This window comes from Pygocentrus nattereri, chromosome 16 (assembly GCF_015220715.1).
Source record: "Pygocentrus nattereri isolate fPygNat1 chromosome 16, fPygNat1.pri, whole genome shotgun sequence".
NCBI lineage: Eukaryota > Metazoa > Chordata > Actinopteri > Characiformes > Serrasalmidae > Pygocentrus > Pygocentrus nattereri.
This window is the reverse complement of record NC_051226.1, coordinates 24,222,143-24,238,523: the sequence shown is the minus strand read 5'-3', so window position 1 is coordinate 24,238,523 and position 16,381 is coordinate 24,222,143. Positions and strand designations below refer to the sequence as shown.

The window sequence follows — 16,381 nt, the reverse complement described above, 5'->3', positions numbered from 1 at the left end:
ACAGAGTAGAATTGTTCACAGTGGTGGTAATGGTACCAGGCTGGAACTCACTGAGCTCCTGAGACCCATTCTTTCACAAATGTGTGTAGAAGCAGTCTGCATGCCTAGGTGCTTGGTTTTATACACCTGTGGCCATGGAAGTGACTGGAACACCTGAATTCAGTTATTTGAATAGGTGACTGAATGCTTTTGAAAATATAGTGTGTATGTACATAAAGCTGTTAATGGTGAAAAGATACTTGCAGAGTGATGTAAGGCCAAGTAAACATTTTTTTAGATTTGTGTCCATTTACCATCACCAAGATTATATAAAAAACTCAGAAAACGCAAGTTTAATGATGGCTTTGGATAGTAAATAAAACTGCTGTATTTCCATTGTAGACTATACATCCCCACGTTCCTATCACCACCACTGTAAAGTCTGTTTCTCTGTAATGAACCATTTCACATCAAACTACTCTGAATGACCTACATCTCAATCCTCAAATTACGCAGAAATGTTGAAATATTGGTGGAATCGTTCCTTTGATATAGACATTGTGTCATGCAGTATTTCTTTGTTCTTATGAGGCTTGCATTAGCTCTGTATCTTTAATGGTAGCACCGCTCAAGATGTTTACTGTGAAGTTCTCAGTGAATACATTCAGTGAAAGTCCGTAGTGTATCTGATTCTGCATTCTAATCTCTGAATCCACAATGTTCCGGCATTAAGCATTTCTTTCTGCTCTCTTTGTCTTACTGAAAGGTGGTGGAGTCCACAGATGTCCGTATGCAGTCTTTAAATGTGGATTTGAAGAATGAACTGAAGAGCGAAGTAAAGACGGAGGTGGTTGTTGAGCCATTGGACAAGCTGGACACCCGCTTCTTCGGCGAGCTCCTTGCTGAAGTCTACCGCAAGAACTGCGACATCCACAGCTGTATTTCTGAACATGTGGCCAAAATCCGTGGACGGTACAAGTGCTTCAGAGTTTTTCTTTTCAGACAAAAGATAGGAGTGTAAAATGCATAGATAGTGAAGGTAGTAATTCAACCACCAAACTTGAACTGTAGTGAAATTTCAAATTGAAAAGATTTCTCAAGAGCTGTGATCAAATTGAATCCTTGAGATGTTAGAGACACCCTTAATTGTAAATTAAAGCCATGTGAGACCATGCGTTATAGTGATTTTATCACAAGTAAGGGTGTTATTAGGCTAAGCTGGAAAAAAAAAACCTCTTGCCCATGATAAAATCACTGTAATGCGTGACCTTAGCTGGTTTATTGCTTGTAGTAAGTGGCAGACAATATAAAATGTGATAAAATGCTCAATTGTTCAATCAATAATTAATAATAATCAGGATTATTCTGCCAATGTAATTCATTTAGAGTATATTTTTGTTGCCAAGCAACCATGGACTGCTTCATCATTGTATACTGTCATCTCATGAACTTTAAACATTTTGTTGTATAATAATGAACAAATCATAATATACCATTGTTAATGCAACAGACTTCACTTTCTAGGTAGTTTTCTCTGTTCAGAATACCACCATGATGACTGCTAATTTCCATTAGCACCTCTATGCGATTTCCAATCTTAGCACAAAGCTAAAGTTGTTGTACATGCTCTGCCCCAGCATGGGGAAAAGCTTTCAAATGGTATCCTCCTCTCTATGTAGTGCACTATGTAATAATAAAAACACTGGCTCCTGCACCTAGATATTGCATTATGTGTCAAATTAATAGAGACTTATGTGTTCAACACTACACTGGACAGTTTTGCAATATTTGGATATAAAAAACAAAATTTCATAACTTACATGGTGCACTATTTAGGAAGGAGGAGGCCTTTCAGTCTGGGTTTGGTGATACCTAAGGCAGATCTAACTGAAACACAATTAACGCTTTTTAAGGCAATCATGTAACATTATTCGTTTACTTTTTTATGTTGCAGTTTACATTGAATCATGCAACTTATTAAGTCCATTAATTCCAGGCTTGTGATTATTCTTGGAGGAGTTGTTTAGCTGCTTATCTGTCCTTAGGCTGTTAGATAACTGATCATCCTAGTTCTGGTTGAGAAAATAGGTTGTCAGGCCCTTGGTTTTTAAACAGTACTGGATTCTTACATCATCAGTTTAGTATTTATCTTTTTGCTTACTGTTGAAAATGTGAGAGTACCTGTTAAAACCACTCCCAGGTGACAGAATCCCTGAGGTAATGCATAGTGCTTGTCATTTATCTCATAGATACTGTTATGTCTGTTAGCTAAGGAGACCTTCTCTGTAACCCAAAGAACCATACTAGGCATGAAGGTAATCTTAAACATCAAAAGTTTCTCAGAAACTGATTCACAAAACCAAAACCTCTCCCATTCCCCAATCTGCTGTGAGTGACGATTCAGTCTGTGATTCATGAAGTAACATGAGCTTCTTTTTCATTGTACTGGCAACCTCAGTGAGACTCCTGTTTTTATTGGTTTTGTTTCTGCTGTCAGTGTGCCACCTTTCATGTTCTGTCTTGTTCTCTCCCTCAGAAAACACCTGCTGGACCCCACCATTAATTATAAGGTAGGGAGTGGCATCTCCGTCAGGCTTAGCAACACCTCAGTTGTATGCGTTCAGAGTTTCTCAGTTCACAGTTCGGTTAGTTATGACATTGTGAGACAGTTGATTTACATCATCAAAGAAGAATAAAATAACAATGCAATTCAATACTTGGTAAAAGTCAGAGACTATCTAATTTTCAGTTAATGGGGTCATTAAGTTATAGGAAATATTCTGAGCCAAATATACCAAATATACCAAATATTTCACTCGCAAAATATTCCATTTCTTAGGTACAAGATATTCTGAATGGGCTAGAAATGGAATTAGAAAAAAGGAAATTGTCAAGAAAAGAAGAAAATTTGAAAATTAAACAAAGAAGCTGCTGGTAGTCTCTGACTTTTGCACTGTCCTGTGCATGTATACCAACAAATGAATGTATCTGTTGCTATGAACTGAAACTATGTCAGAGAAATGCAATTTCTTAGTAATAGGGCGTGTGCTTGTGTTTGTATGTGTCTGTATCTGGGACAGGTTGACAAAGAAGAGATAGAGGCCCTCATTCCTAAAGCCTTGTCGGAACTGACCAAGCAACAAATCCGCTACCTCCTACAGGTGTGCATTTTGAGTGTTTATGGGAGTGCAGTGGTGTGTGTGCAGTGGTGGAAACAGTCAACACTTCTTTTTAACCACACCCTTTCCTCAGTCAGCCCCACCTTTAGGCTTCTGAGTAATAGTGATAGCACTTGTTTGGTCTTTGCTGCAACTACCATAACAAAATACAGTTTCTGCAGGTACATAAATCATTTATCTCTCTCGCTCTCTCTCTCTCTCTCTCTTTCTCTCTCTCTCTCTTGCCCTCTGCCTATCCAGACGCGCCTGACGGCTGATAAGACCATGCGCCTTCTTTTGACCACTTTCAGCAGCCTGAGAGAAGAGTTGGTGCACTTGCAGGACGATCTGAGGGTGAGAGTCCCCTCTGTCAGTCTGTTGTCACTGCTACTAAAACACCTCATAGTAGAGCTTAAATGAATCCAGAATTTTTTGTCCAATTCCAAATACATACTCGACCCAAACCACATTGATATGTATGATAGGCTTCTGTGCAAATGAATGAATGAAAATTTCTGGCAAAGCTGAGTTTAAAGCTGGTCAGTACCAACTACAAACATAGAAAACTCCACATTCTTAATCATAGCGTCTGTTGGGTTACCGTGAAATAATAATGGCTACTGTTTTGAGTTTATTGATAAACAAAATGAGGCTATCTATTCAAAACTAAACTCCACTTTAACAAATCTGTTCATCAGTCAGTCTTCAGACAACACCCAAACATTTTTTGTCCTGATGAACTTTATGTAAAGTTTTTGCATGTCACTCTGCACTGAAATCTTGGCTAAATTCAGTTGCAGAATGGGGGACATCAGTTGTGCTTATGTGCTAAAAGTCATAGCGTACAGTGCAGGTTTTCTGATGGAAGGCTTATGGTGCAAGACAATTACCACATTCTGATAGTCCTTTCAGAACATGTTTTAAAATAGAAATAACCAGTCAGAGTCAATGTTATTTTACAGGCTTGTCTCTATCCCTGACTTAATTCTGAATTCACAGTCGGTTACATTTTATTAAAATTGTGAACAGATAATGTTGTTTAAACATTTAAGCTAGCTGCCTCAAAATAAAATCTTTTTGAGTAAAAAATAAAGCTAACATTATTGTTTCTGAATGAAAATCGACTGGTGATAGGTTGTTTCACATTAGCAAGATTAAGTGCAAGCACAAATTAGGCACAAGAATAGGCATGGGTAATCTATATAGAGGAAATTTGTTTTAAATGCATTGTGCGTAATTAGTGTTGCAGTGTTCAAGACATAAAGCCCTGTTTGAGCTGAATTGACTTTACCTGGGGAGCTTTAAATAGCTTGTGATTACTAGTGAGATTTGTGAATTTTAATCGAGTATGAATCTGTTGTGTTCATACCTTTTTTAAAGTCTTTTTCTAAGTAATATGTACAGAGTGAATTACCTTCTATAACATGTGAAAGTGAGTTTTTTCAGCAGTAGTAGTCCTGTTTGAATCAATCTCACAGTAATGTCACAAATCCTGCTAAACGGTACCTCTGTTTTTTTGGCAACCAGGAGACGAGGCTAACCACTAAAATGGGGCTCTTGGCACAGTTCCCTTATCCTCAAGTTCAAAACAGGACTGATGTAATGTAAAGAATTTTGCCGATAGGCTACTTAGAAAGAGAATGAAACTAAATATCTGAAAGTACATCACACAGTTAAGAACAGTTTCTGTCATGTTCGGTGCGATTTGTTGAGTTAAACAAGCCCACTTGACTAGCCTAATGCTGTTCTATCTGCTATTAATTTAAATATTTTGTTGTTTTCTTTGGTTAGATCTGATTAAGTACTGCTGACTTGAACCTCTGCACTATGATGTTTTGTTCTGGGAGATTTGGGGTTATTTGGGGAAATAACACAGACACTTTATCCTGTATGAATTAGCTAGTCGAATCACTTTGAGTAAGTAACTAATATGAGTACAATAACTGAGCTATGGTGTGTTTCATTACCTTGTTACAGGAAAAAGTAATCACATTACTGTAAGCAGTTACTTTGTTCCATGTTGGACCTTACACTAGACATTTTAAGGCAAGTTACTGGACCAAGGCAAGATAGCTAATGTACACTGATTGGCAATTTCATTAACTACTCAGCATAAAGCTTTTGTCCCAAAGCAACATTAAATGAGGTGGAAATGAAAATGTTGGCCTGTGGTCAGACATTTCATTAAATAACTGTTGGCAGTTGCTGTAGGACTTGTAGTTGCTTGTCATAAACCAGATGCTTTGACATCAGCACCTGTAATGTATTGTGCTGAAAGCAAACACCCGCAGCTCCGGTATAATGTCAGCTTAATGATGTTGTTGCGATGTATGTTTGATGTGTTGGTCTGCATGTAAATATGCTTACATATGTAAAGTTTAAATTTACTTACAATTTAACAATTGTTTTGTAATTTTATGTAAAATATAGGGCTGTCAAATGCTTGAAATTACTTAAATTTGACTTTATGCCTTTGTATAAAGGTCTGCTGAACTCGTGATTTTGCAGATATCAGTGTCGTATTGCAAATAGTCAGCACCAATCAGCTTACTCCAGCACTTCTCTTTCCTCCATGCTCTAGTGATGTTAGTACATTCTGCAGCAACATGACTCTGGTCATCATTTTTCTTGAATTTTAATTTTGGCCAGAATAGTGACCATACCAAATGGTGAATCCAGTATCGTGAATTAAACTGAATCTTGGGCTAAGGGTATTGCTACACTCCCAATAAATAATACTATAACCTGTATATAATATATAACTCAGTTCTCATTCTGGTCATGTGCTTATTTTTTTATTTTGAGATTCAGTGTGTGATAGTGTGTTATTCATTATCTAAAGCTCAAAAGTTGTGCAAGACTAACATATTCAAATCATTTTGTCACTTGTTTGCATCCAAATACATTTATATTATTTATACAGCGATTCCAAAGTTTTAGAATAGTTGTATATTCCAAAGTTGTATATTCCAAAGTTTTAAATAGTTGTATATATCTGATGACACATAATGACACACCCCAGTTTACCCTCATATGCATATAATTACATCTGGTAATTATATAATTACATATATTAATTAAATAAATATAATTAATTAAATTAAATATAATTACAACTCTAATTCATGCAGGTGTTGTGATAGACAATCAATAAAAGGAAAACCAGGCTCCAGTGCCAGTGATTGTCCTTCATAAAGGGAGACATCGATGTCTTATAGGACTGCTAATTCCACCATTGTTGAAAACCTGGTCTTTTGTTTAATTTTAAGCTTACTACTCAGTAACTAATGAGCAAGTAAAGCTCTAAATATGCACATTTCATATTTGTAATTTACATGCTCACAGCACTCAAATTGAATTACTTATCAATTTATTACACAGATTCCTACATTTGCAATTATCAACAAAGTTCTTTTCTCTTTTACTTTTGACATTACTTATGATGTTGATGGTGCTTTTCATTATTTAATCATGGAAAGGACCAATTTTAGAACCCTACGTCACATTGATGAATAAGGACCAGTGTGCTTGTGTGTGTAGCGTCTGGAGAGTGAAAAAGAAGAGCTGGAGAGGGACCTGACCTTTAAGGCTGAGCAGACACACCAGTATGACAGATTACTGGATGCTGTACGTGAGAACAACCGGCAACTACAGGTATGTGCATTCAGCAATGTGTGATATGTGACACTTCTAATAAAAAAAAATACAAGTTGTTTATTTTCCAGTAACAGAAAATTCTACAGAGGCCTTAACAACTAAATATAATATAGTGTATATATTTAGTGTGTCAACTTTGCGTTTATTACACCTTCCATTCTTTTCAGGAGACTTGCTTTCAGTTTTTCAAAGAAATCTACAGGGATGTTTTCTTACACCGCCAAAGTTCAGTCTTAGAAGGTTGTCACATTTTCTGCTTCTCACAATCCAAGTAATCCCAAACACATTCAGTGATGTTGAGGTCTGGATTCTGGGGTGGTCAGTTCGTTGTTATGATGTTCTTCTCTGTTTGTTTTGCAAATTTTCTTTTATTTCCTTTTCTCAGTAACAGCTTCTTGACAGCTGCACATCCTTTCAAACCCATAGCATAGAGTTGTGTCATTGTGGAGTTCAAAGATGAAAGCTTTAAGTACTGTATTGATGGTGACAGTTTTAGTGATTTACCAAGTCATGCACTTTTCAGATCCAACACACCTGGCTGTAATATTCAGTTGACCCTGAAAGCCTTTATCTGTATTTAAACTGTAGGGTGATCAGTCTCTGGACCAGGATTGAGCACTCCTGCTCAAGTGGATTTTTGAATGTGGACCTTTAACAGATTAGTGTTATATCAAGATCTACCACCCTGGAGGGTTGCGAAGGATTTGCATACATCTCTCACCAGTGTTCATGCACATTCTTTGTATAAGGGGGTCAAGTATTGTAATATAGTCAAGTCTATGTAATAAAATTGAAATTGATCTACATTTCTATACTGAGAATTTCCATTTAACCATTTAAAAATCATTTTAAAAGATATGGAAAGGTATAATGTACTTGCTTTCACTCACAAACAATACACTATTTTCTCTTTACTTACTTTATCAGAACTCCCTGAAAGAGACCACCACTACCCAGCGTACTCTGGAGAGTCAGCTGATGATCAGCCGCAGCACAGACTCCAGTAAGGATTTCCGCATTAAGGAGCTGCAGGGCAGCAAGAGGGCTCTGGAGCAGGAGAACGAGCTGTTGCGCAAGAAGGTAGGAGCTCTATTGTGGATATCAGGGACTCTCACAGTATAACACACAGTGTGATAGCTAACTTTCTATGATGTGGTAACTTACTCAGAAACGAAAAATATTAAGACTCAATATTAATATTAATGACCCATGACTCGAAAATAGAGCACTTCTCATTTGAATGTTGATGAACTGCAGGAAAACAGAAAACTGGAGATTGTGTGGTGAAAGCCCACATGATTATAGTCTGTTTTTATTGTCTGTCCCTTTGTGTGTGTGTCTTTGTGTATGTGTTTGAGTGGGTCTTTCTTTCTGTGTTTGTTTTTGTACATTTCCAAGACAAAAAAGTCCTGACTTTGTAGGGGTTAAAAAAAAACATTTTTGCTGCAGGAGTTAGGTTAGAAAATTCTTTAAAAATGCTACTATGCAAAAGGACAAAAGAATTCATTGTTTTCAGAAATATAAAACCAATTTGTTGGAGATACCTGTATAAATAGAAAGAACTTTCAATTAACCAGTAGGAAGCTGTAAAAATGAAGAAATACTCAATGTGTCCATAATAGTTTTTTTACAAAAAAAAAATAAGTACAGTATATCATATAATAATTTTGCAATGTTCCCAAAATACTTGAAATATTTAATAAATTATCCTGAAATAAAATTTGGTTACTAGCTAATGTTATCTCATAGTATATGGTATTTCTAAACTGTATAAGTTGAATTGAATAAAATAACAACAGTTATTAATGTGATAAGTGATCACAAACTTTTGAACAGTTGTTTTACTTACATAAACAGTGCTCCACAAAAATCACCACAATTTTTATTATTTTTGGAGTAGAATAAATAGAAATGAGCATAAATACAATTAAGTTTTCATTCTTTGTTCTTTAGACTTTTTTGTTTTTTAGCTTCATGATTTATTTTTTTTTACTTAATATTTTTTATTTTATTATTATTACATAATTATTTACTTATCTGCAATACATATGAGATTATTATTATTATTATTATTATTATTATTATTATGTACTTGCATATCTTTACTGTTCTGTAAAACTCTTGTACATTCATTTTTTGTCATTTTTTTAAAAAAATTGTGTAATTTGAAAAGTCCAGTTACCAAATGTTTGCGTGTGTGTGTGTGTTTCAGTTGGAAGGTCAGTGCAATACTTCCACTCTCAATGATAAGACAAAGGAGCTGTCCAAACATTACGAGCAGATGCTGAGTGCTTTACGGGAGGAGAAGGAAAAAGAGCTGAAGAGCATGCGGGTGAGGCCTGCCAGGAGCTCTTGCTGCCTGAGAACTACTTTTATGTGTGCCTCTTAACATTGTTACCCAGGAAAAAACCTGGATTCATAGAAACAGTGTTTAAAGTGTAGAAAATGTATTCCCCCTCTCTAAAGCCCACCCGTAAATTCCTCTAGTGCATGCTTTCAACACCTGGGTTACAGTTGAAAAGTTGTAGTAAAATAATCTGGCTAGTGAAAGGCTTTCAGTAGCTAATGGATCTGTTTTCTTTTGCAGCAGGTTACTTTAAGGTGTTCTCCACACATGCGACACATATTTACATGCTCGATTGATTGGAGTTTTCTGGAGAGACTTTTCCACTAACTTACTTTACATCCATGTCATAATGACTGTGTTGACAAGTGCATCTTTTTTTTTAAACCCCTGCCTCCAGGAGATGGTGGTTTGGTTTAAAAAATTCACTCTCAATTCGTTCCCACATGCTTAAGACTAGTGTCCAACCCATATTTAGCACAGAATTTCTCACAATTGTCTCCAGGTGTTCTCGTTATGAGATCATGGCCAGCCAAGACTACTTAATTCAGTTTTTCCAGCCAGACTGTTTATGCAAACGAAGTGTGGACATCAAATATAGCTGCTTGATGTTTTTGAAGAATGATTAGTCTGATAATTGCTGAAATATTGGTAGAAATATTTATGTGAGATGTTACTTACTTCAAAACAAGTCTGTCATTATTATGTTCAATACATTACTTTAAGAGTGGTAGATGTCCCCATGATGTTGTGTTTATCATGCTGTTTGAAACAAAGTTTTCATACTATTTCATGTGCAGTATATATAATTGTATAATGCTGTTTAGTGTTAAAGCTGAGCATGTGCTTTTTGTATAAAGGTGGATCATAGTTCATTCTACATCTAGCAGCATTTGCCCCATCAGACCTTCACAGTACATGTCTGTGCATGTGTGTATGTGTGAGACAGTCTCAGCTGGTGAAGATCCAGACGGAGTACACTACAGTGCACTCCAGTGATAAGAGCCTGCAGATGAGGATTACAGAGCTGCTGACTTCACTGGAGCAGCGCGAGTCTGTCATTAGACACCAAGAGGAGGTCAGAACCATGCACAAAAACTCTCACAAACATAAACACTTCACAGCATTGCAGCGTTTCTGGTGCCATAAAATAGGTAGTGGTACCCGGATTATGTGAGAGAATGTAGCTGGCTTTTGCATGTTTTTATTTTTTTTAAGTGGTATGCATTTTTTGGCTGATGTAAAATTCTCAATACTCAAACTCAACTTAAACTCAGAAAATGGAACATTGTGATATCATGAAAATGTATCACAAAGTATTGTGATATAATATTTTTGCCATACTGCCCACGCTTAGATCAGATTACTAATATGGGTGACCCTGATACAAATGTGTGTGTGGTAGAGGTGAGCTGGTTTGTGCCAGAGGTGCCTCATGTGGCTGTAGTCTTCTAGTATCTAAGTTAATTACAGAAGGCTTGAAATAACACAGTAAGTGTTGTAGTACTTGAGTCCAGTCATGGCTGTGTCTCATTCTCGTCATTTGGACTCTCATCTCAGTCTCTGGGTAAGGTGGACTTACCCAGAAACTGTTCTGAAGACCAGCCAAGTGCAGTGTCTCCATCTGAGGTAGCTGGAAACTGCTAACTTTTTCCCCATTATTGTTGAATATCAAACTTTGAAACAGAATAAAACAATCCTTTCTCTACATGTTTAAATGACCTCACTGCTGGTTGAGGATCTGATTGATCATTTCCATGATGACTTGGCTGAGTATTATCTGTTTGTTGATGTTCGTTAGTTCCAAAACTCAAGGACATCCCAAAGACACATGGAGCCTCATTCACCAACCGTTCAAAGAAGAAATGTCTTCTTAAAACCCACTTAGAGTTTTTATGAAGACTCTGACATTCAACATTTTTGAGTTTTTTCCTTAGGTAATAGCAGAATCTACACACACTCAAGAACACAAAGGTGTGAACAATTCTGCGGTTTAAGAACATGTCATGAATCTGATGTAGGCCTTTTCTAAGGATCTTTTTCAAGAACAGATTTAAGAAAAAGCGTAGGAAGACGGTGAAAGAGGCCGTTTGTTATTATATATGTTTTCATTCAGTAATAAAAAATCATGTGTGTTCTTTGGTTTATATTCTGTTGACTTGATTCTGACTAAGTTTAGAGAAAAAGAGACAGAAAATAACCTAATTTCCTCTACTATGACTGTATATACTGTTGATACAATATATAATTTATTTTTCAAGTGTAAAATGTTTGACAGAATTCTGAGAGCTTTTAAAGGCTGTGTGTTCATTTAGCATCATACATATGTTCTACTGTTCGTACATGATTTTTATGTGATATAAGCAGGTCTGATTCAGTTATTTATTTCAGTTATTGACCTATTATTGGCCTTTTGCTCCAACATACAATTTGAATGTTTTTAAAAACAGAAGCATAGAATTTATTAGAAGCCATAACTTTTGGGTTTTTTTTCTGTCTTACAAATTATTACAAAAAGTAAGCATTCAAATCACATCTTTTTAGGTAGTTGTAGTAATCCTGAGGAAATAATTGGCTCTGTACAGGTCATGCTAAAAAAGCCAAGGAAAGTTTACTACTGTTACTGTGCCTGATGATGCATTCTATTTATGAGGCTTTCCAATCATTTTTATATGGGTTTAATGCAGCACCCTGTTAATTTGAATAATATCATTTTCCCCAAGAAGTCAACAAGGTCAGTAAGTTTGATTGACAGCCCTTACTCCCCTGAGTGTTTCTTCTCCTTAACGCTTCTGACCTTTGACCCCTGGTATGTGTCCTCAGGAGATCAGACGGCTCCAGCAGGAGAAGAGCGACAGCTCCAAGAGTATCACCAAAACTGTAATCACCAAAAGGTGAGTGAGTAATTGAGGATGGAAATAGATGAGTGTATGAAGGGGGTGGGTGTGATTTAACAGTGGTTAATCACGGAGATCGCACATAATCAGACCATACAGGGTTTAACTGTGTTTAGATGCACACATCTGTATCTGAATCTTATTCTGTACTGTTTTCTGTCTAAATTCTAGTTTGGTAGAATCCAAAGAAACAATTATTTTGAATGTATATAATTAAAAGTATTTAGTGAAAGTAAATAGTGTGTGTGTGTGCATAATATAATTGTAATGAATTTAGCTTTGAGTTAGCTCACTCCTCTGGTTGAAGCTCTGTAGCCATGACTCAAAGATCCACTTCAATCTTTGGCCTGTCTTTTTTACTGGTGCAGATACAGAAACCAGTACCCTATACTGGGCCTGCTGAGTGACGACTACCAGGTCACATCACCTGTGAAGGAGGCCAAGACCATCGTCATCGAGAGGACGGGAGAAATGATCAAACAGGTACCGTTAGACTGTGGCACTGGACTAAAACTCAGAGTTTTGGTAGTAAAATGAAAATGTGGGAAAGCAATTTTTGAATAAATTTGAATCCAAATCCAAATGGTTTAATCTTTTAAAAAAATTTGAAAAAAAATTTATTATTTTGACAAGTTGGTATTCAGGGGTGAGAGTTTGCAGGAGCCACCTTCCTGTAGAAACAAACTTAGGTGGGTAATTTTTAGATAACACATTTAGATAATAATGTTGGTTTTTAGTAGTAACAGAAAGTTTGGTAAGATATTAATGAAGGGATTTGCTCATCTCTTCTTATAATTCCGAATCATGTAGCTGTCTTTTTAACGGTTTTACATATAGCACAAAGAAAGGGTATAATTGTATAGGCTTCTGTGCAGGTATTTGAGTGGCTGCTACTGTAATTCTGGTATGAGGGAACAGTGCAGAATTCAATTTGTGATTAAAACTGCTCATATGATTGAGCCACATAGCAGATCGTAAGAGAAAACTATGTAATCGAAAGGTAGCTGGCAATTATTGACAATTTGTGTGACAAGTTTAGTATTATATTTAAGCAACAGGGATAGAGTAGATTTTTATAATCTGTCAAAGTTCCACTTAACTCAACATTAGAGTGCAAGCTCTCACAGCCATCAGCAACCAGAGGCTTGTCTAATAGACTTTTTAGTGCAGTCCTTTTGGAGATCGAGAAGGCCCACATTTTATTCACTTCCTGCTCAGCCACATGATCAGAGGTTGTAGAATACAGTGTGTTAAGAAATGAAAAGTAAAAGAAATGTGGTTTAGCTGGTCTGTATCAAATTCTCCTGGTTTAGTAAAGCCAAATTAATCTATTTATGTGACAAACATGTTAATTGTAAAACCTTTCAGCTGCCACACAAACACATACTCTTATAGCCCAGCACAGGTGTGCTTTGATGACCAATCAGAGAATGCCGTGTTGGAGTATTAGCTAAAAACAAGCCCAGCTGTCAGGTGCTGCTTGACAGTATTGCTTACACTCTCGAAATAACAAAGCTGTTTGACAGGCCAGCTTTTCTGTGTTCACCTCTGTGACTGTTTTGAGAGCATCTGAAGGACATCAGGTTTTTTAATGAAATTTTGAGGAAATGAAGTACTGTTAAAACTGTCATGAACACTGTGTTCTGTTCTGTTTTGGGCAGGAAATCATTACCACGCCCTAAAGAAAATGCTTCTCTCTGACAGGAATGAACACGACGAAGATCCAGAAGCCTCTCCCTCCTTCCTAACCCTTCCCTCCCTTCCTCCCTCCCTCTCCCCCTCTCCCTTGCTCCCCCTATCCTGCATGCTATCGTTCCCATTACTCCAGGGCTCCATAGAGTGGTGGTGGTTCCAAACTTATTGTGGAGGATGTGGTATTAAGGGAGTTGAGGCATGTAAAAGCACAGCTCGTGGTGTTGAGGCCTTCACACTTGTTTATCAGCATATTATCAGCATGCTATCAGCATGCTTATTAGAGCTGTGCTGATGCATCTCCACAATGGCTAACCTGTGTAAGGATGTGTATTGGGATGTTCTTGGTAGTGTTGGAACCGCTTTGGGCTTGAGCCACCACGACCCTACCAGCCTCTGGTCAGCACTCCTGTAAGCATGTATGTAAGCACAGATCATGTGCACTGTAATGTTACAGTATCTGGTGACATACGGTTATCTGCCTTGGTTACTTCCCCCCATGAGTTATGGCGGATTGATTAATTTTTTTTACTATGTATTTTTATTTTGTTCTTGCCGTTTCAGTGAGTACTGCTGTAGAACGGGTTGCAGAGGTGTAGGTTAATGTTAAGCTGGTGACGGGAAATTTTGCTATGCAGAGTTTATTTTCTTATGGTGGTTAAAAGATGCATGTGGCAATGAAGTGACTGTCCTGTCACAGAAATAAAACAATATTGAATATATGGTTGAGGAAAACACTAGGATATTAACAATAACACAGTGAGAGGATTTTTTGTATGGTTAAAATTTTCAAATGCTGAATTTATGGAATGGCATCTAATATCTTGGTTTATGTATTGTTTTCTTATTATTGTAACATAATAAGACATCTGGTTGAATTAAAATCAAGAAAAGTTGGCAGCTAATGCGCATTTCTAACCATCCCTCCAAGTAAAGCACAAATCAAAAACTGCCAAAACAGCAGCAGCGCTGGCCTAAAACGAGTTATTGACCAACAGACACTAACAGCCTTTAAATTGTGTGTAATGTTGAGTGATCTCTAGCGTTGCTGTTCAGAAGCCTCACCTATCAGTTACTGTGAATCCTGACTGAGGCTTTAGGTTCCTTTGGAAATGCTACAATATACACTGTAATAATATGATTTTACACTGGATCTAATGCTGCATTTGAGTGTTTCTAAGAAGGTTATATATTCAGTCGTATGCAAATGTTAAAATGGAAATCGTGCACTAAAATTTGCAGAAAATGCCATATTTAAGTTTGATCCCTCTAGAGGATATTTTAACTTTTCACTTAGAAAATCAGCATTGCGTGAAACTTGCCAAACTTGCATGCGACGGTATCAGATGATTAACTTGTGGAAAAAAAAGTATGGAAATATACATTTCCTCTTTTACTGTCAAACATAGTCATATTTCCCAGTTTTCAATACCACTCAAATGCAGGTCAAATTTTCCTTAATGTTGTTTGACATTATAAACACCATATAAAAGAAGTGAACACCTCTATTATCAGTGTTCTAGAGTTGTAGGCCACTTCCTCATTTACAGAAAATGCCATTTTCACAGGAATCAGCACTACTATTATTTTAGTAAAATTATCCAGATTGAGAAATTATAGCAGCCTTTTGCCATTCACACCCAAAATAATCACCCACTGCATGTACTTTGTGTTAAAGTGTTTGATTTTTGTTAAATTGTGTGCTTCAAATAAACAGTAGTTGGGCGTACAGAAAGTGAGTGGATTTTTTTGTGTGCCATTTGCAAGAGATTGAGTCAAAGTGATGTTCAGAAATCATCTCTTTTGATCATAATAACCATGTTCTTCCTCCGTGTTTTTTAACCTCAGATGTGGGAGCTGTATAGCCTGCTACCGCAGCTGTATACCTTGTAGCCACCAGGAGGCGCCCCACCCTCATGCATGCTCTGTTAGAGGAGAACCAGCGGGCAGGCTTTCTATCTGCATGAATGAGGTCATTATAACTGGCAAGGGCATGTTTGGCTGGCCACCATTTTGATTCATTCACAGCTTTGGATCAGTCAGCCGCCCTACCACTCCCATCTAGAGGCTTATCCAAGCAGTAAGACTTTATCATGAAATTTATGTAGAAACACTTTAGTGGCAAAATGAGTTTTATATAAACACATTTTTGCAAGGTTTAGAAGGTACAGAGCAATTATAGTAGCAGTTGTTAAAAAGTAAAACAGGCCAAGTTTTTAAGTGTTTAAATATTTGAATTGTTTTTGTTCATCTAAACCACAGGTGTGCATATTATGTGCCTTACGGGGGATAAAATGCAGTGTTTCTGGTGAGCCGTGGGCCAAAAAGACAAATTACTGTAGGTTGTAAATCACAATCATTTTATAACATTACACTGTAGGTTTTGTTATAAAAAAGTTTTTCAAATGTGAAGTTCTATAAAAAAGGAAGAAAAAATTAAGAGATGTTGGAGAGGGTAGTGGGGGAGCTTTCTGGTTGATTGGTTGTGACAAATGATGTTATACAAAAGAAATTGTTTCCATGGACGAGCAGCTGCACACAAGCCCACTACGCTCAATGTCAAGTGCTGGCAGGAGTGGTGTTAAGCAGGGGTGGTCAATCCTGATCACGAGCACCTTCCACCCTGGAGGGTTCAGATCAAATGCACCTGGCTC

General features: G+C 36.9%; 1 protein-coding gene across 2 annotated transcripts in view; it reads left to right on the top strand.

Moving 5' to 3' along the window:
• pof1b (POF1B actin binding protein) overlaps nucleotides 1-15,462 on the top strand; it is a 36,431-nt gene extending 20,969 nt beyond the window's left edge. Inside the window, exons 3-13 of one of the 2 annotated variants that reach the window (XM_017704326.2) lie at nucleotides 746-951; nucleotides 2,516-2,549; nucleotides 3,060-3,140; nucleotides 3,399-3,491; nucleotides 6,678-6,791; nucleotides 7,722-7,874; nucleotides 9,007-9,126; nucleotides 10,088-10,216; nucleotides 11,962-12,032; nucleotides 12,404-12,518; nucleotides 13,697-15,462. In XM_017704326.2, the coding sequence (XP_017559815.2) occupies nucleotides 746-951; nucleotides 2,516-2,549; nucleotides 3,060-3,140; nucleotides 3,399-3,491; nucleotides 6,678-6,791; nucleotides 7,722-7,874; nucleotides 9,007-9,126; nucleotides 10,088-10,216; nucleotides 11,962-12,032; nucleotides 12,404-12,518; nucleotides 13,697-13,717 (1,137 nt within the window). In that variant the 3' untranslated portion in view covers nucleotides 13,718-15,462. The remainder of the gene's footprint in view (nucleotides 1-745; nucleotides 952-2,515; nucleotides 2,550-3,059; nucleotides 3,141-3,398; nucleotides 3,492-6,677; nucleotides 6,792-7,721; nucleotides 7,875-9,006; nucleotides 9,127-10,087; nucleotides 10,217-11,961; nucleotides 12,033-12,403; nucleotides 12,519-13,696) is intronic. The other variant, XM_017704327.2, reaches the window with a different exon arrangement.
• The last annotated feature ends 919 nt before the right edge of the window (nucleotides 15,463-16,381 follow it).